The sequence below is a fragment of the Pecten maximus genome, chromosome 6, assembly GCF_902652985.1.
Source record: "Pecten maximus chromosome 6, xPecMax1.1, whole genome shotgun sequence".
NCBI classification, from domain to species: domain Eukaryota; kingdom Metazoa; phylum Mollusca; class Bivalvia; order Pectinida; family Pectinidae; genus Pecten; species Pecten maximus.
In genome coordinates, this window is record NC_047020.1 from 16062128 (window position 1) to 16086349 (window position 24222).

Sequence of the window (24222 nt, forward strand, 5' to 3'; positions counted from 1 at the left end):
TATATACATATATAAAGAACATCTCCATTTTCAGCACTAGTTTGAACTTAAAATCAACGGTACTCTATCACTGTGTGGCACAGGTGAACACGTCCAGTTCCACTCCACAGGTGTTCTTCTATAAAAATGGCTTCCTTCAGATAAAACACAATCACTTAAAGTATTCTTATCATGCCAAATATGGGTCTGCTGTTTAGAATAATTATGATCACTTACGTTCATCGTATGCCACTTCGTACATATGAATAATGCTCACATTTATTAAAATTTTATATACAGTTTATAAATGATAATTCTTTATACAAATGACACAGCACTATTCATTACTACGGATATACCATCATAAAATGTTGGCATATTTAATTGGCAGAAAGCTATCTTGATAAAATATATTGTATTTCTATATATCAACGCATTCATTTCCTATGAGATCGCTATCAATGTTAGAGGCAAAGTCAACCAGTACAATTGATAAAGCCTCATTTGTATTCAAAACAAATAAAAGAAAATGGAGTCTACCTTACATTGCACCAAAACACTATTTCTAAACCGATTAATGCAGCCTTAATGATATAGTCATATGACTCTACTATATACAGTTCAGACTAGGATCATTTCTATCTTTGTAATCAGACGGGATGTATACGTTTATTCTAGAATAAACATTTTTAAAACATAATTTTGTTTAGCATTTTATATTGTTTCTGACGATATTTTGAAGTTTCTGTCTAAAACAGTTTTAGAAAAGAAAACTCTGAATGTCTAAATCTTTTTTTTTTCGTAAAAATTGCTAGCGCCGTTAAATTATAATGAAAGAGAAATTAAACAATTTTGATAAACACGCGTTTAATAGGTAGAAATAGCTGCAAGGTAACTTAATTGGCTTCGAGATATAGAAGTGACTGTCGATTTAGCTGTATACAGAAATGGGATAAGTTTGATATGATTTATTGCATCCTATGTCCCTTGCCTTGCCATGCACTATCCGACTAGTAGCATAACAAACATTGCAAGTTTCTCGTTTGATTGTAGGAGGAACGTAACACAAACATATTCCTGTTTGAAGAAGATCAACTGAGCATGTCACAAACTATGTTTTTATTACATGCATTTCTATGGCATTTATTACCTAGGTTTAGATCGTTTCATCAACAGATCCAGTTCGTAGTTATGGATATGACTCATGGTGAACAGGTATGGTCATATAATATCAACATTGACAGTGTAATAAAATCCATATCAACTCTCTAAATATTGCACACAGATATATATATATATAGCATACATACTGACTTTCGGCAAAATAATTATATACATAATTGATGAACATAAAATGATACAGTCATCAATTTACAAATATATTATTTATAAAACGTTTTGTATGCATTAGCATAAATATATTTATAAAAATATTTTCTACAAGCCTATCTTAGACGACTCTAACATAAAAGTGTTTTTATTTGCCATGCAGAAAAAATGTCTATATAAAATTTTGGTAACCACCATTATGAATTTACAGAAACAATTTTGCTAATAAAGTCAAATAGAGATTAATGTTAAGATAGGAAATTAAAGAATCTTTGGTAGGGCTTTATGTACAGTGTTAGTAATAGGAAAATATGATTATGTCATTAATGACGTCATGCTATTAGCAGAGCGTTATGTTCTTATGAATATTATATATATATTTCTATTAAAGCAATAAGGAAACATTTGAGATCAAACATATTAAGTAAAATAAAAGAGCATTTGAACACAATTTTTTACTTATTGCAATTGTCTGTAAAAGAGTATCGTCATCATGAATACGGAAGTACTTATATAAACGTCATAATGATTATACTGAGTTGTATTTCCTCTGCACGTTGTTGATGTAAATTGTCCTGGTGAAAATCTATAACATGTGTTGAACTGATGAGCTCAGATGACCCCAGATAACCTCAGATGACGTATGACAACTGCATAGTTTATACATGTATTCGTTAGCGGTCATTGGCCAACAAGGCTGAGCAACATAGGTAGATAGCATGTTGGAATATATCTCGATCAATACTGTATTGCGCATTGGCTCAAGGAATTCTCCTCGGCAAATTTAAACTGTCTTTTATCATAAAATTTCATTAAGACGGGACTTTGAGGGTGGAAGTTTTTAAGGTGAACGTAATGCACCCCGGGGTCACTAGTTGTGTGTCCACAGTCTTCACAAACGTACAGTTTCCTTCGGCGTTCCTTGTAAGCAAAAGCGAATTTGGAATTGTGGACTTTTCTACAGTGAGATTCTAGCGAGCATCGTTGAGTGAAAGCTTTCCCGCACTGGTCACATTTGTATGGTCTGACACCTGGAAATAGATTTATTACGTCATGATTAATGCCATAACGAAGACATATGGGTATCAATTCATAAATTATTAATTCAATTTATTATGATATATTTTTCAGTGATGGCTGATGATGAATGATAATATGATTGTGATGAAAATTGGTTTCTTTGACTTATGTTTCTATATGATTTCGATATTCATTAACAATAAATTCATACTAACGTTGGCATAATATTTTTGATAATACCCAATCAGCACATAGCGCAGTGGTATTGTTGCAAATCGAACTGGAGATCAATGTAGATATTTACCCGAAGATATGATACAATTATGGTTACTCATGCACAATTGAAGACCAAATAAATTCTCATCGTTTAGAAGATATATTTCAGTTATGATGTAGAGCATAGATTGATTTAGAGAAATTACAAACCTGTATGCGTTCTCGTGTGTCGCTTAAGATCGAAGGTGTCGTTGAAACCTTTGCCACAGAACGTGCACAGGTATCGTTTAATCTCGCTATGGCATTTAAGGTGTCTGTTAAGCAGCCGCTGAAGCTGGAAGGACTTGTTGCACACTTTGCATATATATTTGTCGTCGTTGGTCTGTTCTGCTGCAACCAGAAAGCGAATTAGGAAATGTATTGATCTTTAAAAAATGTTTTCTGTCTAAGGAGCTTCTAACAGTTTCATTGATAAGTAATAGTGATACTTGGTCCGCATGAACATACTAATTATTGTTATCATATGTGAATATAGAAACATGTATTGTTAAGTATGTATTGGGTAAAGGGGGTATTGCATAAGTACCATCACATCGTTGAGATAATATCTTGGTGCATAACAATGAATTTATGACACATTCTAACACATTTATAAATTTAATTGGCATAAAACTATCTATTATACACAGGTCTTTGTACAAACTTGAACTGTTTCGACTAATTTGCTATCTTTGAATGTTCTCGAACTTTACATACTAATATGATAATAATGCTGCCTCAGAATTAAGAGGAGTTAGTTGTTAAGTGAATATTTACCTAATTCCTCCGCCGCGCCGTCGTCCATACGGATGTGGGCGAGGAGAGGATTCTTTATACCATATCCGCCGTTGACAAGCTCTACACCTTGAAGGAGGGACCGCTAAAGATATAAAAGTAAGATATACAATTACAGAGACTCCTTAATTTGTACATAGATAAATATATTATCAATTACATATGAATTAAAAAGGGCAATTCGATCATGACAACTATCCAACTCATCGGGTTACTATTGTATAAACACTTTGAAAGAATGAATTAATGCAAAGATGTCACCAATTTACTAGAGCATGGTGTGGACGAAGGCGTATTGTGAATTTCAATAAGGATACCTACCCTCATCATAGATGTAGAAGGATACTGTTCATGGTTCACATTGTTTTTTGTTTCTACTTTCATTTTCGCCTGATAATTGTCTGGATTGTTCGGGAAACCTGCAGATTGGAGACGTTCCTTGTCCACTAACTCCTGCTGTTGTCGTCTAACCTCCTTCATGGATAAATCTAGTTCTTGTTCACGCACAGGACTAATCACTGGTGTTACTGGCGATCCAGGAGATGCAAGTTCATGCTGACGGAAGGAGTAGACCGGAAGTGGAGAAAGAGCGTCGGTCATTCCCATACCACAGTGTAGTGAACCCGGAGATGGGAGCATGTAATTATATAATTTCTGTTCGTGACATAAGGGAGAGAATGGGTAGCTGATTCGTGGATCTATTCTGTCTTTTGGCATATATCCATGACTGAATGGCTGCAATTTTAGCGTCTTGGGTTTTCGGACCACATGTGAACTCCTTGGCATGTCATGTTGGCTTTCTATATCTGTAAGAAGTAAATAAATGGACAAATTTTATATAATTTGAAATAACTTTTGAAACAACTAAATATGAGAACAAGAAGAATGTCAAATGTGTCACAATGAAGTATTAGTTATGTTTTGACTGGCAGTACAGTTGGTGTCGCATGGCAGTTAAAGGATTATACTGGAGGTGGTGAACCCAGAGACGGTTCCATCTTGGTAATTCTCTGCGCCCCCTGTTTACAGTGTAGATTATTTCAAACGACGTTGTTTTGATATTATTCCTATTGATAATAGTAATGTCGTATACAGATGTGTGGCGATTAATATTGACAAGTCCCCCTAACACGCAAGAAAACGTTGGCATTTAAAACTTCATTTACTTCTATGAATGCTGCCTCACATTATCGACACTACCGTACTACATTGTAATGTACACCCTGTGGCTTTACCTCCAAGGCGTATAAACCAAAGTGTAGCATCGTTAAATACCTTATAGAACGATTAGATAGGTGGTGACGGGACTCCTGTGATTTTAAGTAATAACAATGCATACATAATCGGATAATTTTTCAGAATCACAGCGGTCCGTTATATTGATATTTGGCAGGGATTCCTCCAAGATTCATATAATATTTGACACGGAACGCGGAATATCTTCCGCTATGATATATAACAAAAAATTTATTAGCTTATCTCAATATGATAAGATTCGATTAAATTGATCATAACACCTTTCAATTCAGAGTATTCTCGGCAAATGATAAGTATCTAAAGGAGATGCTAAGTCTCAATGATGCTCACAACAGGGCTCAAATAAGGACGGTATTGAAACCGCGATCTAACTGTTTGGTATAAGACAGCTTGTATTATATAGATCAGATATCAATTAACCCGTTAAAAGATAGCATACATCGACAGTAAATGGTCCATTACAAGATGGCCCACCATCTGTAGAAACCTTGGAGTGGGGCAATCTACCTAACGACTGTGACGAGCAGTGTGTGTGTCTATAGCCAGATATCTATGTTAATCCAACGACTGTCAAAAGAGGTATGTGTCTCTATGTCGAGATATCTATGTTAATCTGACGACTGTCGAAAGAGGTGTGTGTCTCTATGTCCAGATATCTATGTTAATCTAATGATTGTCAAAAGAGTTGTGTATCTATATGGCCACATATCCAGGTATTATCTGTGACTAAAAGTGTTTGTCTCTATGACCAGATATTCATGTTTTATTTAACGACTGTGACAGGAAGTATGTGTCTGTATGGCAGATAACTAGGTTTATTTAACGACTGTGACAGGACGTATTTGTCTGTATGGCAGATGATTAGGATTATTTAACGACTGTGACAGGAAGTATGTGTCTGTATGGCAGATGACTAGCTTTATTTAACGACTGTGACAGGAAGTATGTGTCTGTATGGCAGATGACTAGGTTTATTTAACGACTGTGACAGGAAGTATGTGTCTGTATGGCAGATGACTAGGTTTATTTAACGACTGTGACAGGAAGTATGTGTCTGTATGGCAGATGACTAGCTTTATTTAACGACTGTGACAGGAAGTATGTGTCTGTATGGCAGATGACTAGGTTTATTTAACGACTGTGACAGGAAGTATGTGTCTGTATGGCAGATGACTAGCTTTATTTAACGACTGTGACAGGAAGTAGGTGTCTGTATGGCAGATGACTAGCTTTATTTAACGACTGTGACAGGAAGTATGTGTCTGTATGGCAGATGACTAGGTTTATTTAACGACTGTGACAGGAAGTATGTGTCTGTATGGCAGATGACTAGCTTTATTTAACGACTATGACAGGAAGTATGTGTCTGTATGGCAGATAACCAGGTTTATTTAACGACTGTGACAATTAATTATGTGTCGTCTGTATGACGTGATAGACAGGTTTTATCTTACGACTGTGACAATAAGCGTTTGTCTTCCAGGTTTATCGAACGAGGCGTTAAATGTAAAGGAGATATGTGCGAGCAATTTTGTATCACGAACTTGATTAAAAATTTATTAATATTCGATCAAATAGCAATTAAAGAATTCAGAATATTCTAAAAAGAAAAAAAAGTTAAATTATAATTTAAAACATTAGGAGGGAGCTTGAAGGGATTATACAGTAAAAAAAATTAAAGTTATATCTAAGAAATGATACCGATAGTGAAGTACAATGTATGTACCATAACCTAAATTCAAAAGATTTAAATTCAAACAATCTTGTATAATCATGCTTTTGTGAATGTAATCGTTTTGATTTGATTAAATGTTAAACTACACTGTCGTATATGGGCGCTGTAGAACTTGTGTAAAGTAACATGTACCCGAGGTATTACTATACATGCGTTCTATTGGGCCCCACCCGAATGACCCCATCACCATAAATATCAAATATACAAGATTTTATCGCGTTGCTTTAATATGCATAGTGACACCCCTAATGTTCGCTGATAACTGTTGTCGGCCGTTGGAAAGAAGGCAAGAGTTTTAAAATGCCTATTAATATCGATGTCATTTAAGTATCTTTAAAAACTAAAATGTTTTATGAAAAGTGCCTGTATGTTTTTAATTTTGAGAAAAAAACTACTTTATAAAGAGTGTGTCATATGTCATTGTCACTTAATAATAACAATAAATGTTACATTTTTTAGCTTTAAAAAGTAATTTTGAAAATACGATACTATAGCATGATTTGCAAAATAATGTGTGTAGTACAAAAACATCATGTAAAGTGTGACGTTACGTATTTCTTTAAAACAGTTACACTTTGGTTCAATTCACAAACAAAAATACACTAAAAAGATAAAAAGAAAAATACCCGTGGTGCGTTAGTACCAAATTAGAGTCAGATGACATAGAATTTGACATTAACGTGTTGTATCCCTATAGGGATCAATATTTATATATCTTCTTGATAAACTGAAGCTTATTCCTGACGTAGAATAACGTATTGGCGACAAGGGACCTTGAAACTGTGTAAAGAAACGAGTTTATCAAATGGTCAAGATGTGGAAAAATACCATCTATATTCATGAAAAACTGTTACTTATTAAACAGTGCGACGCAATGAACATTCTTTACTCTTGTCTATTCATGGTTTACTGCCACTAAATTGGTCTTCACCGTTCCCCGTGCTCTCGCTTTTGTTACGTACGACAGGGATTAGACAGGGTACCGTGATTCCCCACGTGTTATTGAGATCAATCCTTGCCCTCAACACGACCATCCAATTATCTTTACAGTAAATTCGGAAACGGATTGTTGAGCAGTTAAGATGATGTTTTGAAAAGCACGCAAATGTAATTATTTCCGATAGAGATATCTAAAACCATCCCCACAGGTGTATCAAAACTTAATCCTAGTTTAGGTATCTTACTTTCTGATGAACTTCTTGAAGTAAGATTTGAAGTTTGTGAATTAAACAAAATATCCATGTAAAGATACATGTTTTATGGATTTGAATCTGAACTATGTAATATATATTGACAGATAAAAAAGTTTCTTATAAATAACCAATGCTATAGGGCACCCACTAGAATGTAATGTAACTCTGTTATAGAATAGGACACAAACTAGAAGTAACGCTGTTATGGACGGCTTATACCTAAGAAGGAAAAACGCCCAAATTACAATGTTTGACATATTGTTCACGAAAAGAAAAAGCTTTAACTTAATTCTTGCTTAATTTGTTAACGGAAATTGTCTTTTCACAGGTGTGTGGTGACACCTGGTACCCTGGTGTTTCTCGCGACAATCGTGTTGTTTACACGGATGATACCTATTGTGACTGTCTCTAACCCTAACGCATTCCTTTGGTCAATTTTACATTACATGAATCCTTACTCGTCGTTAACATGGAAACCGGTTACCACTGGCACGCTGCCCATTTAAATAAACGAAAGTAAAATAACAACCAATTATTTATGTTTATACATGTATAAAGCTACACTTCGGAGTATCCAGTTTAGTCAGTCTGCTATAAATATTTCACACCAGATGCCATATTAAGGTTTACTTAGATAAGGAAGTAATCTCACACAGTATAAGTTTAGTATGTTGTAATATAAGTATCTAACTTTGATGGATTTTTTTTTATATGTTTCAATGCTATAAACAACATCTCATTGAGTACAATTATTGAAAATAATTAAATGTAAGGATAACACAGTTTTCATATTTCTTTTGCAGAACATATTGTTGTAAAAACTCGAACGTGTTTTAGTATTTATCTTATTTTATTTTTTTAAATTTTATTTTATGAAAGCACCTTGATATTTTGCGTACACAACGTTTGATAATTATGAGAACATTGATGGATATGATGATATAAAGGGCTGTAAGAGCAGTTGGAAATACAGTGTAAGAGGATCACCTATACAATCTCTAGCATACCAACGGCCATCGCTACAGCAGCAAAGGAAAGAACTGCAGGTGTATCTGAGGTGTCATCTCCTAAGAGTGCATAGCCAATTACAGGTTTCTACTGCAGAGTTAGATGTACCGTAAAACGCCAGTATTATGTATATCATCCTTTGGTGATCTCACCATAAGACAGCAGATTACACATTGAAGCCAAACCCCCCAAAACCAAACCCCTGCACATTTTATATTTGTTTTCATCGTGAATAACGAACCTGATATGTTTCCATTTTTTTTTTATTATGTAAGTTTGTAACTGCCTTTTGTGAGATTCAAACATTTTTTGTGCGTGAGAAGAGCATGTCTTCCCCGCTATCTAACACAATATAGTATAATCACAAAGGAAAAGGCAATATTAGCATAAAATGCGCACAAAATGTATATAATTCTAACAAAAGTTCTTTTCTACAACTGTTAGACTTGACATTCATATGACTATAACTAGTCACTTCCTTTGCTATTGTTTGACAAGAGAAGCATAGACACACAGAATCGTGCCGATTGTTTATCGCTCTGTCGACTATTTCGTTACCAGGACGTCTTGTTTATTTTCCCCTTGGGTATTGTTGCTGTTACACTTGACGAGTTATGTATCAATAACACTGAACTTTGAAATAACGGAAACGTTGAAAATCTTCACCAGACACTATTCATACCAAAATAGCCCTAAGCTGAGGAAGATTTGGATATGATACTATTGAAAACATTTTTATCCTATTTACCGCAACCAGTTTCAATCACTGCTGTTTTCTTTGCCCATGGCTAGTTATTATAAGGTCGTGCCGATAGGCTGACGGCCTATCTCCGATGTCCCCATATTAATCACAACTTGGACTGTTGTTGGTATTTATTGAAACTTTCTTTTCACTAACTGGCCTCATTAGGCAGGCAAAGACTTGAGAGTAAGCAAAAAGACGAGCGAGATATGCTGTTTGCTTTCAAAGTTTTCCCTTATAAGGAGTTTTTCGTTAAAACTTAGATTAGCAATAGCCTAAAGGAGCATAATAACATATACTTATTGACAAAGTTATCTTGATAAAATATTTAGAAAACGTTAGTAACATCCAACAAAAAAATGACTGAGGCGAACACCCCCGCGCCACACACTTCACACATGGGTCTCGATTATTTCAGTTGTTAGTAACCCATTCATACTTTATCATTTTAAATCATTGACTCTGCACATCGTCAGCATTGCCTGGTCTGATATTATAAACATTTGTTGTGACAATGTTGTAATGACCTTCATCATGTGTAATTATAGTCTATCTAAAATGGTAATGCTTTGCCATGTCGACTCTGCAGTGACCCTTATCACAGGTAACTAACCAGGTAAGGATACAGCGGGTATGACGAGGAGGAAGCATTTCAGCCAATAGAAACCCAGTCAGGTTAGTATCTTAAATGTTTTTAAAAAAAATTAATTATTGATAGGTTACTTACCTAAAACTCACTTACCAATAGATTAACCATATGGTATCTAAAGAACTTAAGATATCCAATTTAGCGTTACTGGGAGTAAAATAATTCAGGACGTGCAAAAATAAAAGATGTCAGGTTTGTGAACTAGTTTAATATATAGATATGACATGGGCTCTTCACAAAAGATTACACAATATCTTAATGTCAGTTAAGATTGGAATTATTTTAGATACAATAGAAATACACCCGTCGCCTTCACCTAATGCGGTCTACTTTACACACGTGTGCAGAATGCAATTCTTATACAATGTATAAACGTTAAGATCCATCATATCATAACAGTATCTACTGAAGTTAGATAAGTATTCTATATTTCAAGTATATATGTATATAAATGAAAATTGGTGATTAAGTCATTGTCGAATTACAATAAAATATTTTTTGCATTTTTTGTCTGTATACGAATCTATTTCAGTATATTTAGTTAAATAAATGTCTGTATTTTATCAACATATGCAGCTGAAGACTATCTGGTATCGAAGGTTTTCCCACTATCTAACAGTCTCAGACCTTGATCGCCTGTTTATTGATTTTTCCTACACAGCTGGTCGGTGCTGCTACACTGTCGGAACCGTATTGATACTCCGCTGGACAGTATTGTCCACAGACTTTAAAATCCGGAAGGAGATGTCTTCCCCGCTTCATTACAATGTACGTCTCAGATGTAATCATAAGCTTGAAAAAAAAACTGTTTGTCTTGCAGATCGAAATACTTCCCGTGATGTACTTATAAAGATATTATAATAGAATGAGCTGTAATTCCTCTTGACCAACAAGATGTTTTAATCATGCATTATCTAAACGTTTTTATATTTAGGCTTTAAGACGATTGTTAAGTTGACGATGCTTTGTAAATCCTTTAAAAAAACCTAATGTCTGGTATCAAATTAGCACTTTCTTAAGGCGGTGGTAGAGCCATTGTCCCTGTGGTCAATTAGGAGATACCTCATACGAAACTCCAGAGGAGTGACAGCGCGCTTTTTCTCCCTCTCAACTTCACACTACCTATCTCGAATTCCGTTCTGTATCCCTACAAATTGTCTACGTGTTGTCCGTGCCTGATCGAGTGTAACCCTGGTCAAGTGTAAGGAAACCCATTAGTTCTATGCCGTTGTTGTCATCAAGTATCATTTAACCCTAAAACGTATTGTAAAATTTAAAGGTCTTTGTAGCTAATGTAAAAACAGTTTACCCTATTTATAACAAGTTTCTTTGCATTGAAACGATTTTTTCACAATTCATAAAAAACGAAACAAAACCAGGGAAGGGCTTGGTCCGATTGTCATCGGCTGTTCTCCCATCGCATTCTTCCGCCTGCTCCACTAGCATACTTTTACACAATCAAAATAACATTATCTGATTGGTTACTTATGAGACCAATAAAATAAACAAAAAAAATGTAAACAATTATCAATTCACAGAGAAAATGTGTGATCGAATGATTTCTGGATTGTCTGATAACAACGAACAGGTTACACAGTAATGATCCATAGCGGCCAGACCCTTTGTTTCTCTAATCGATGTATTTTTTTGATAAACCATAATGAGATAAGAAATCTGTACTGTCTGAAAAAAATGTCCTTTTTTCGTGAGATACTTTGCGTTGACCTTGAGATATGAGATATCGGAAGTTGAAACAGAAATTCATACACTAGCTCTGAAATATATTTTGCAAAGACAATTGCATAAATAATTCATATTTAAGCCACCGCCGAGTCCCAGAAGGACGAAACAGCTGTAAGATAAACATTTTACATTTTTTGGCACCTGATTTATCCGTTATAATCAGGAATTAAAGTGGTTTTTTTTCTTTTTTATTTGTGTGTCATGTTTTTAAACAACTTATTATGCGATATCGAATTTCGTTCAATTTTCAATTAATAGTATCAGGCAAATCTCACATTTCAATTTGATGTGATTTATATATCATATACGAATACGAATTTAAAAGAAATAAACTGAAATTATATATTTTTTCCCAATACGATTAATCTTCCAATTTAAATGCATTTACTCTTAACAACAGACACCGCTTTAATATTTATCCTTCTTAATATAGCAGGCATGAAATTCATTTATTTTATATTTTCTTTGATATAATACTTATTCAAATATATAAACAATTTTAGTTTCTTTGATTTTAATTATATGATAATTTGTCATCATCATTAACTAACAACTCTGGGTAAAGTTTAACAGTAGCGCCTTTTAAGTAATTAATGATTTAATTGTTTTTTAATTTCCGAACTTTATCAAATAAATAACTAAAACCTTCCTCAAACTTCATGACAGTTTGCGCCATACATTAACTAAAAATATCAATATATTTCCATGGAAAATAAATAAGAAAACAGGAAACTTACCCTGCATATGTTCCCGTTTGAGTTCTGCCCCTTCGACGACTGGAGGAGTGGATGCTGTACAATCTATTGCGTCATGCCTTGTTTCGGCTGCAGTGGCTGCGGATTCCACGATATGGCGCGGTTGGTGTGCTGCCTCACTGGGTTTCAGGCCAAGGTTCTCTATATGTTCCTCCTGTTGCGCTTGCAGCTCTTCCTTCTCCTTTTGTTCCAGTTGCTGCTGCTGCTTCTTGAGGTACTTTCGAACAAGGAAAGACTTCGGCATATTGCCACGTTAAATGTTAAATCTCCGATGCAAATGTCACTTCCTCCGAAGATAAATCACATCATTTCCTTTTGTTGTTGTTAAAAAACGTTTTTTCCTATAGATAAAACTATAAAACAAGCTAGTAATATTTGTAAATAAAAGTTAAAAGTATATTCCCCTTCAGAAGAGATGATGTTACCCGATGTCTTGTGTTGACAGATATGACCAGCCACCCGGTATACTAGCTGCTAAGTAGTGGAGCGATGAGGCCAGTACTCGTCCTTATGACTGATTTATAACACTGTACAAATAGAATGAGTGAGGGCTGCTTTAAAACTGTTTCTAGTTGAGGAAAGAGCTTGGTAACGGTATGGTTGTCACCTTGTATGGGGCGCTAGTGTATGGGGACCAGTAGCGCGTGACGTCGGATCGTAGATTCATTGAGAAAAACTTGTTATCAATGCGTGCGCATCTACCTGACAAAATTATTTACTGACGAATGATGCGGACCTCGGGTACATGCCTAGTCAGCTTAAAAGTCTTCTAATCAAACAAAACTGTAATAATTTAGGCTATCAAAATTCAAAATACATATTCTCGAAGGTTATTTTAAGACACTTGAATATATTCTTTACCGAAAGTGGTGTTTTATTAACGTGTAAAACTTCTGTGGTCCACCGGATAGGTTAGAAAGTTCACCTACGGCACATGAGTGAAACGGGGATAACGTACCCTAGTGGGATGTTCTGTTAAAGGGGTGAAATTTAATGTAAGACACCAACCTCATCCTTCAACAGGTTTAAAGAGGTGGACTGGAATGTGAGAGGACTGTTTAGCTGAGAAGGGACGTATGATATTCAGGTTTTTGGAATTTTAAAAAAGCATACGCATATTTGTTGTGTTTGTAACAACTAGAGAGGTGTTAAATATGCAAATTAACGTAGGTAAAATTACACCTGATATCACCTGTGTTTACATGATGTACTTATATATTTTCACAAAGTTAAGCTTCAATATTTACCCGTTACTTTACCAAAGGACATTAATGGTTTTTTTTTTAAATTATCATCTCTCCCACAATATCAATATATATCTTCATATATCATTCAAATTTTCAGCTTCCATAGCAAGATCGTAGCTGTATAAAGCATCTTATTTGGATAGTTTTTAACGGTCGTGTTATAAGTATAACTCTTAGTTTTTATAGATACGGAGTAAAGAAGAAATCCGTTTTCCCCGATTATCCGAATTTTCAATCAGGCCAACCTGACCATGTTTCCATATTTACTTAAGTATTGTGCGATCAACTACCTGGCAGAACGATTACCGGGTCATTTGTATTCTCTGACATGTATTTGGTCCAGATTAATTGTGCTTTACTGACGAGTCCTAGAAGGACCAAACAACTGTATGGTGTCCCTAACGTCACTGACGAGGCCTAGAAGGACGAAACAACTGCATGGTGTCCCTAACGTCACTGACGAATCTAGGACGAAACAACTGTATGGTGACCCTAACGTCACTGTCGAATCTAGAAGGACGAAATAGCTGTATGATGTCCCTAATATCACTGACGAGTCCTAGAAGGATGAAACAGCTGCATGGTGTCCCTAACATCATTAACGAGTCCTAGAAGAAGGACGAAACAGCTGTATGGTGTCCCTTACATCACTGCCGAGTCCTAGAAGGACGAAACAGCTGTATGGTGTCCCTAACATCACTGACGAGTCCTAGAAGGACGAAACAGCTGTATGGTGTCCATAACGTCACTAACGAGTCCTAGAAGGACGGAACAGCTGTATGGTGCCCCTAACGCCACTGACGAGTCATAGAAGGACGAAAAAACTGTATGGTGCGTGGTGCCGTTTAATTCATTTTGGCCTTACTGTCTCGAAATCTCTTTTTTTGAAAGGTGCTGACATCTGTATGTCTTTTGTACAATAATTCAATTGATAATGATATTCACTGCGGAGTTTGTTTTTAATTATTATGTTTTATTATTATTATTATGACAGAATTGTTGTTTCGTTTATCATTATACACGTATGGATTCTAAGTAGATGTTTCAGGTGACAAGATATGTATCCGGTGATGTAAGCATATTGTTGATATTCCCTACCGGTGATTACCAAGTAATTGAGATACTTCCTTTGAAATTCACAGCGTTAAATTCGTCATACATACCTATATATACAAACCTCCAGTTGATAGACTACCTACGCGTAGACAGCGCATAACACACCACATGTTTTCATTATCCAAACGATTGGAGATCAATAATAGTATAGGTAGTTTAAATAAGGCAATTTACAAATGGCTGAGTATCTGTCCTTTAATCTCTGTGATACTCTAGATCATTAAATGTCTTCATTCATGTCTTTTCGTATGACACATATTGGAAGCAATTTGAACCATAATTTGTCTTAATTACCAAACTGTGAAATATATTTATTGGGTAATATTTAAATCCACAATCAATATCCGATACATATACAATAATCTATTTGAGGTTTTAAAAAGCTCAGAAAAAATATCAATAATATTCACGCTACCTAACAGTACCAAGTAACACAGAGACTACGCCGTGATGGCTGTGATCGGTTATCAGTAGGTCATATGATTTTCGTATTGTATCTTGTAAGCGTGCATGAGATGCTCACAAAGTAATTTAATGTTTCTTGACGTCAATTTCTTTTCCTTCAGTTTTCTTCACTTGGGGTATGTGTTACTTTTAAATAATGAAAATGTGGGTTTTTTTTATTGGTAACTAAAAATTTCTTTAGTTTTGTTTCCATGTCCTCCCGACAGAAACAAAGGTCATAAGTCCTCCCGACAGTTACAAACAAATGTCATAAGTCCTCCCGACAGCTTCAAAGGTCATATGTCTTCCCAACAGCTACAAAGGTCATAAGTCTTCGCGACAGTAAGAAAGGTCATAAGTGCTCCCGACAGAAACAAAGGTCATATATTTTCCCGACAGCTACAAAGGTCATAAGTCCTCCCGACAGCTACAAAGGTCATAAGTCCTCCCGACAGCTACAAAGGTCATATATTTTCCCGACAGCTACAAAGGTCATAAGTCCTCCCGACAGCTACAAAGGTCATAAGTCCTCCCGACAGCTACAAAGGTCATAAGTCCTCCCGACAGCTACAAAGGTCATATGTTTACCCGACATCTATAAAGGTCATAAGTCCTCCCGACAGCTACAAAGGTCATATATTTTCCCGACAGCTACAAAGGTCATAAGTCCTCCCGACAGCTACAAAGGTCATATGTTTACCCGACATCTATAAAGGTCATAAGTCCTCCCGACAGCTACAAAGGTCATATATTTTCCCGACAGCTACAAAGGTCATAAGTCCTCCCGACAGCTACAAAGGTCATATGTTTACCCGACAGCTATAAAGGTCGTAAAATAAAGATATTTAGAATGCCTGGCACATGTCAATATAATGTGACCGCGTGTGATGTCTTGTTACAGTATGCACATTAAGACATTTCAATGTGGTGAAACTTTGAATCATTAATATGATCGTATCTGTGTGTAGGACACAAATGTCGTTAGATATGGTTCATAAACCTACCTGATATTTTGAAGAGGTTACTTAGTAAATAAAATTATGATGGGCATGTACGCCAATCAGAATTTATCATGATTTAGCAAATTGTTTTTGTTACATCAGAAGTGAAATTGATCGGATATGTATTTTGATTGATCTACTTAAAACGTTTCTTCTCTCAAAACGTTTCTTTTTTTCATATCTTTACATTTAAGTCAGAAATCAATGTCCGATACATGTCAATCTATTTTAGTTTTAGAAACAAAAAAACAAAAACAAAAACAAAAACAAAAAATCTCGACACAATAACATTACATCACGCTACATAACAATACCGTTCAACAGACACTAGGCCGTGATTACTACGGCCAGTTATCAATACAGAATAGTGCACATCCATTTTGGATTCAAATGAATTCATCAGATGTTACAACATGCGGGCATAGCACTTTAATTTTCTTTACGCCATTTTCATTTCCTTCATGTTTTGGGGGTGTTTGATTAGGAAAATGTAGTTATGTTATTAAAAACTAAACATTAAAATTGCTTTGTTTCAAAGTCCTGCTAACAGCTACAACGATCGTGAGTTTTGCCAATAAGGTAATACATGTACGTCCTGAAATTAGCTACAAATATAAAAAAAAAATGTCTTAAGCCCTTCCAGTGTCTACGAAGACTATAAGTCTTCCTAGATCTAGAAAGGCTATAAGCTCTTCAAATATCTACAAAAGTCAGGCGCCCTTTCAGTATTTACAAATGTTACAATTCTCTCAACAATGTATTGACTAATGGAGACTTGTTAAAATCAGTATCAATATGTAGAAACTTAAACTCGATAAATGGCGACTTGTTAAAATCAGTAATAATATGTAGAAACTTTAACTCGATAAATGGCGACTTGTTACATTAATGTATAATCAGTAGTGTGGAATAGTTTCCTGAGCGGAAAATCGAGGTTTTTTTTAAATAGGGAGAATCGTTTTAAAATAGCACCTAAATTTAATGAATTAAACTTCTGGAGCAAGCAGTATCCCAATAGGACTGCAGCCATGATTTGTACTAAGAATGGTACAGGAAGACTTTTATATACAGGCTTAGTTAAACAACCACTCGGGTCAGCAGTAAAAGGTTGTTTATAAGGATTCCTAGGATATCCAATATAAATGGGGTTTATCTATCTCACTATCTGGAATTTTGAAAGATTGCTAGACTGAAGCATTATTAGTCAGTAATTCGTCTTTACTAAAACAGGCCTTGTGAAGGTAGGGTTACAAACAAGCCAAACAGTAAACATAATACTTTTTACAGACGAGTTTCAAAGTATTAGATGTCTTCTCAGGCATAATCTGCGATCTTGAAATGCATATTCCATTTAATGGAATAAATCATTACATAGATATATATCTGTATTATACAGCATGTCATGATACTAAAAATGCGGTTGCTACGGTGCATCGTACAATAGGTAAACAAACGAATTGTAAACAAACAATAACGGTAATAACAAGCACCTGTTAGGGACGAATATGTATAATATTGTAATAACGGTTACAATTACATATCCATATATGTTAGATGAAAGATACTGCTATTATAGCGGTGTTTATATTTAAATACTAACGTATTATAAAATGCTCTATTGGATTCGATATATTATGTTTGGTCGTGTCCTATTAGCATATATATTTACTGCACGAGACGCTTAAATTTGTGATTTTGGAGGCGTAAACACATCTTAATGAAACAGTGAGAGATGAATAATAATAAATATATTAAGTCTCTTTACTCCAGTCACTACTAGCCTGGTTGCACAATATCCCAATTCCGTTAATCAGGCCGCAATTAATACCGAGTGCAATCACTGCTTATACTCTAGTCACCACTGATATCAGGTACAACTGCCATGCCTTGCTACTATAGCCGCCTCTTATATGAAGTACAACTACCCTGCCTTGTTACTATAGCCACCACTTATATGAAGTACAACTACCATGCCTTGTTACTATAGCCACTGCTTATAAGAAATACAACGCCCATGCCTTACTACTATAGTCACCGCTTATATGAAGTACAACTACCATGTCTTGTTACTATAGCCACCACTTATATGAAGTACAACTACCATGCCTTGTTACTATAGCCACCGCTTATATGAAGTACAACTACCATGCCTTGTTACTATAGCCGCCACTTATATGAAGTACAACTACCATACCTTGTTACTATAGCCACCGTTATTATTTACTGATATTTAATGATAAATTTCTGGTACAGGATATAGTTCTTCCTCTATACCAGACTCGGTACATGGTAATTGTTATAATAATTTGTGAATATAACGACACTACAGTTCATAAACTGGCCTTGAAATTGTAGAATAAATCAATGTTTTTCCATTGTTTATTCAGTTCATTTTTGAAATAATTAAAACTATTAGCACACAGTACACTTTCTGGTAGGCCATTCCACAATTTACAGTTCGTAGTAAAAAACTATTTTTCCTCTGCATACGTGACTACTTTTGAGGGTGTATTTTCGATGAATTTCCTCTGTTTCCAGACCGATTTGAAACATTTCCACATAACTTCAAAAATCAGGTTACCGCGCGATCGTATTTTCCATGATTTATTTTATATAGTTCGATCATATCTCCTCGCTGTCTTCTGAATGATAATGTTGGTAAACTCAGGCACTTCCCTCTTTCTGGATATGGCTGATGTTTTACTTCGGCAACCAGTTTTGTTGCCCTTCTCTGAACACCTTCGATTTTTGATTATGAAGCTCGACTACCCCGTGTTGTTACTTCAACCACCGCTATTATGACGTTCAACCACACTGCCTTGTTACTATCATAGCCACCAGTGATATGAAGGAGGAGACGGAATCGGCTGGATTATCAACTGAAGATGAAGTCTTTGGATTATCTACGGAGAGGTAATCGGGTGGATTATCAACTGAGGATGAAGTCATTGGATTATCTACGAAGAGGTAATCGGGTGGATTATCAACTGAGAATGAAGTCATTGGATTATCTACGGAGAGGTAATCGGGTGGATTATCAACTGAGGATGAAGTCATTGGATTATCTACAGAGAGATAATCGGCTGGATTATCAACTGAGGATGAAATCATTGGATTATCTACGGAGAGGTAATCGGGTGGATTATCAACTGAGGATGAAGTCATTGGATTATCTACGGAGAAGTAATCGGCTGGATTATCAACTGAAGATGAAGTCATTGGATTATCTACGGAGAGGTATTCGGCTGGGTTATCAACTGAGGATGAAGTCATTGGATTATCTACGAAGAAAGTATTGGCTGGGTTATCAACTGAGAAGGATGAAGTCATTGGATTATCTACGGAGAGGTAATCGGCTGGATTATCAACTGAGGATGAAGTCATTGGATTATCTACGGAGAGATAATCGGCTGGATTATCAACTGAGGATGAAGTCATTGGATTATCTACGGAGAGGTAATCGGCTGGATTATCAACAGAGGATGAAGTCATTGGATTATCTACAGAGAAAGTATTGGCTGGGTTATCAACTGAGGATGAAGTCATTGGATTATCTACAGAGAGGTAATCGGGTGGATTGTCAACTGAGGATGAAGTCATTGGATTATCTACAGAGAAAATATTGGCTGGGTTATCAACTGAGGATGAAGTCATTGGATTATCTACAGAGAAAGTATTGGCTGGATTATCAACTGAGGATGAAGTCATTTGATTATCTACAGAGAAAGTATTGGCTGGGTTATCAACTGAGGATGAAGTCATTTGATTATCTACAGAGAAAGTATTGGCTGGGTTATCAACTGAGGATGAAGTCATTTGATTATCTACAGAGAAAGTATTGGCTGGGTTATCAACTGAGGATGAAGTCATTTGATTATCTATAGAGAAAGTATTGGCTGGGTTATCAACTGAGGATGAAGTCATTGGATTATCTACAGAGAAGTAATTGGCTGGGTTATCAACTGAGAAGGAGGAAGTCATTGGATTATCTACAGAGAAAGTATTGGCTGGGTTATCAACTGAGGATGAAGTCATTAGATTATCTACGGAGAGGTAATCGGCTGGATTATCAACTGAGGATGAAGTCATTAGATTATCTACAGAGAAGTAATTGGCTGGGTTATCAACTGAGAAGAAGGAAGTCATTGGATTATCTACAGAGAAAGTATTGGCTGGGTTATCAACTGAGGATGAAGTCATTGGATTATCTACAGAGAAGTAATTGGCTGGGTTATCAACTGAGAAGGAGGAAGTCATTGGATTATCTACAGAGAAGTAATTGGCTGGGTTATCAACTGAGAAGGAGGAAGTCATTGGATTATCTACAGAGAAAGTATTGGCTGGGTTATCAACACAGAGAAAGTATTGGCTGGGTTATCAACTGAGGATGAAGTCATTGGATTATCTACAGAGAGGTAATTGGCTGGGTTATCAACTGAGGATGAAGTCATTAGATTATCTACGGAGAGGTAATCGGCTGGATTATCAACTGAGGATGAAGTCATTAGATTATCTACAGAGAAAGTATTGGCTGGATTATCAACTGAGGATGAAGTCATTGGATTATCTACAGAGAAAGTATTGGCTGGGTTATCAACTGAGGATGAAGTCATTAGATTATCTACAGAGAAAGTATTGGCTGGGTTATCAACTGAGGATGAAGTCATTGGATTATCTACGGAGAGGTAATCGGCTGGATTATCAACTGAGGATGAAGTCATTGGATTATCTACGGAGAGGTAATCGGCTGGATTATCAACTGAGGATGAAGTCATTGGATTATCTACAGAGAAAGTATTGGCTGGGTTATCAACTGAGGATGAAGTCATTGGATTATCTACAGAGAAAGTATTGGCTGTGTTATCAACTGAGGATGAAGTCATTGGATTATCTACGGAGAGGTAATCGGCTGGATTATCAACTGAGGATAAAGTCATTGGATGAGGATGAAGTCATTGGATTATCTACAGAGAAAGTATTGGCTGGGTTATCAACTGAGGATGAAGTCATTGGATTATCTACAGAGAAAGTATTGGCTGGGTTATCAACTGAGGATGAAGTCATTGGATTATCTACAGAGAAAGTATTGGCTGGATTATCAACTGAGGATGAAGTCATTGGATTATCTACAGAGAAAGTATTGGCTGTGTTATAAACACAGAGAAAGTATTGGCTGTGTTATAAACACAGAGAAAGTATTGGCTGTGTTATAAACACAGAGAAAGTATTGGCTGGGTTATAAACACAGAGAAAGTATTGGCTGGGGTATCAACTGAGGATGAAGTCATTGGATTATCTACAGAGAAAGTATTGGCTGGGTTATCAACTGAGGATGAAGTCATTGGATTAAAGTATTGGCTGGGTTATCAACACAGAGAAAGTATTGGCTGTGTTATAAACACAGAGAAAGTATTGGCTGGGTTATCAACACAGAGAAAGTATTGGCTGGGTTATCAACACAGAGAAAGTATTGGCTGGGTTATCAACACAGAGAAAGTATTGGCTGGGTTATCAACACAGAGAAAGTATTGGCTGGGTTATAAACACAGAGAAAGTATTGGCTGGGTTATCAACACAGAGAAAGTATTGGCTGGGTTATCAACACAGAGAAAGTATTGGCTGGGTTATCAACACAGAGAAAGTATTGGCTGTGTTATAAACACAGAGAAAGTATTGGCTGGATTATCAACTGAGGATGAAGTCATTGGATTATCTACAGAGAAAGTATTGGCTGGGTTATCAACTGAGGATGAAGTCATTGGATTATCTACAGAGAAAGTATTGGCTGGGTTATCAACACAGAGAAAGTATTGGCTGTGTTATAAACACAGAGAAAGTATTGGCTGGATTATCAACTGAGGATGAAGTCATTGGATTATCTACAGAGAAAGTATTGGCTGGGTTATCAACTGAGGATGAAGTCATTGGATTATCTACAGAGAAAGTATTGGCTGGGTTATCAACTGAGGATGAAGTCATTGGATTATCTACAGAGAAAGTATTGGCTGGGTTATCAACTGAGGATGAAGTCATTGGATTATCTAGAGAAAGTATTGGCTGGGTTATCAACTGAGGATGAAGTCATTAGATTATCTACGGAGAGGTAATCGGCTGGATTATCAACTGAGGATGAAGTCATTAGATTATCTACAGAGAAGTTATTGGCTGGGTTATCAACTGAGAAGGAGGAAGTCATTGGATTATCTACAGAGAAAGTATTGGCTGGGTTATCAACTGAGGATGAAGTCATTGGATTATCTACAGAGAAGTAATTGGCTGGGTTATCAACTGAGAAGGAGGAAGTCATTGGATTATCTACAGAGAAGTAATTGGCTGGGTTATCAACTGAGAAGGAGGAAGTCATTGGATTATCTACAGAGAAAGTATTGGCTGGGTTATCAACACAGAGAAAGTATTGGCTGGGTTATCAACTGAGGATGAAGTCATTGGATTATCTACAGAGAGGTAATCGGGTGGATTGTCAACTGAGGATGAAGTCATTGGATTATCTACAGAGAAAATATTGGCTGGGTTATCAACTGAGGATGAAGTCATTGGATTATCTACAGAGAAAGTATTGGCTGGATTATCAACTGAGGATGAAGTCATTTGATTATCTACAGAGAAAGTATTGGCTGGGTTATCAACTGAGGATGAAGTCATTTGATTATCTACAGAGAAAGTATTGGCTGGGTTATCAACTGAGGATGAAGTCATTTGATTATCTACAGAGAAAGTATTGGCTGGGTTATCAACTGAGGATGAAGTCATTTGATTATCTATAGAGAAAGTATTGGCTGGGTTATCAACTGAGGATGAAGTCATTGGATTATCTACAGAGAAGTAATTGGCTGGGTTATCAACTGAGAAGGAGGAAGTCATTGGATTATCTACAGAGAAAGTATTGGCTGGGTTATCAACTGAGGATGAAGTCATTGGATTATCTACAGAGAAGTAATTGGCTGGGTTATCAACTGAGAAGGAGGAAGTCATTGGATTATCTACAGAGAAAGTATTGGCTGGGTTATCAACTGAGGATGAAGTCATTAGATTATCTACGGAGAGGTAATCGGCTGGATTATCAACTGAGGATGAAGTCATTAGATTATCTACAGAGAAGTAATTGGCTGGGTTATCAACTGAGAAGAGGGAAGTCATTGGATTATCTACAGAGAAAGTATTGGCTGGGTTATCAACTGAGGATGAAGTCATTGGATTATCTACAGAGAAGTAATTGGCTGGGTTATCAACTGAGAAGGAGGAAGTCATTGGATTATCTACAGAGAAGTAATTGGCTGGGTTATCAACTGAGAAGGAGGAAGTCATTGGATTATCTACAGAGAAAGTATTGGCTGGGTTATCAACACAGAGAAAGTATTGGCTGGGTTATCAACTGAGGATGAAGTCATTGGATTATCTACAGAGAGGTAATCGGGTGGATTGTCAACTGAGGATGAAGTCATTAGATTATCTACGGAGAGGTAATCGGCTGGATTATCAACTGAGGATGAAGTCATTAGATTATCTACAGAGAAAGTATTGGCTGGATTATCAACTGAGGATGAAGTCATTGGATTATCTACAGAGAAAGTATTGGCTGGGTTATCAACTGAGGATGAAGTCATTAGATTATCTACAGAGAAAGTATTGGCTGGGTTATCAACTGAGGATGAAGTCATTGGATTATCTACGGAGAGGTAATCGGCTGGATTATCAACTGAGGATGAAGTCATTGGATTATCTACGGAGAGGTAATCGGCTGGATTATCAACTGAGGATGAAGTCATTGGATTATCTACAGAGAAAGTATTGGCTGGGTTATCAACTGAGGATGAAGTCATTGGATTATCTACAGAGAAAGTATTGGCTGTGTTATCAACTGAGGATGAAGTCATTGGATTATCTACGGAGAGGTAATCGGCTGGATTATCAACTGAGGATAAAGTCATTGGAT

At 36.1% G+C, this 24222-nt stretch overlaps 4 protein-coding genes across 5 annotated transcripts; all 4 read right to left on the minus strand.

Moving 5' to 3' along the window:
- LOC117329098 (myoneurin-like) lies at positions 1–13003 on the minus strand. Of its 2 annotated transcripts, none has more exons than XM_033886827.1 (5): positions 12443–13003; positions 3700–4184; positions 3361–3463; positions 2755–2931; positions 1–2339 (listed from the first exon to the last, which is right to left on the minus strand). In XM_033886827.1, exons 1-5 carry the CDS (start codon positions 12702–12704, stop codon positions 2047–2049), a joined length of 1320 nt encoding a protein of 439 aa, XP_033742718.1. In that variant the 5' UTR covers positions 12705–13003; the 3' UTR covers positions 1–2046. The 2 variants fall into 2 exon arrangements, with proteins under 2 accessions (XP_033742718.1, XP_033742717.1); XM_033886826.1 differs by having other exon boundaries at positions 2755–2934; positions 12443–13002.
- Positions 13004–19073: 6070 nt separating this feature from the next.
- Positions 19074–20582, minus strand: LOC117330060 (uncharacterized threonine-rich GPI-anchored glycoprotein PJ4664.02-like). The gene has a single exon (XM_033888279.1). It carries the CDS (start codon positions 20580–20582, stop codon positions 19074–19076), a length of 1509 nt encoding a protein of 502 aa, XP_033744170.1.
- Positions 20583–22640: 2058 nt separating this feature from the next.
- Positions 22641–23594, minus strand: LOC117330061 (uncharacterized threonine-rich GPI-anchored glycoprotein PJ4664.02-like). Its single transcript, XM_033888280.1, has one exon. It carries the CDS (start codon positions 23592–23594, stop codon positions 22641–22643), a length of 954 nt encoding a protein of 317 aa, XP_033744171.1.
- Positions 23595–23602: 8 nt separating this feature from the next.
- Positions 23603–24217, minus strand: LOC117330062 (uncharacterized threonine-rich GPI-anchored glycoprotein PJ4664.02-like). Its single transcript, XM_033888281.1, has one exon. It carries the CDS (start codon positions 24215–24217, stop codon positions 23603–23605), a length of 615 nt encoding a protein of 204 aa, XP_033744172.1.
- Positions 24218–24222: the final 5 nt, after the last annotated feature.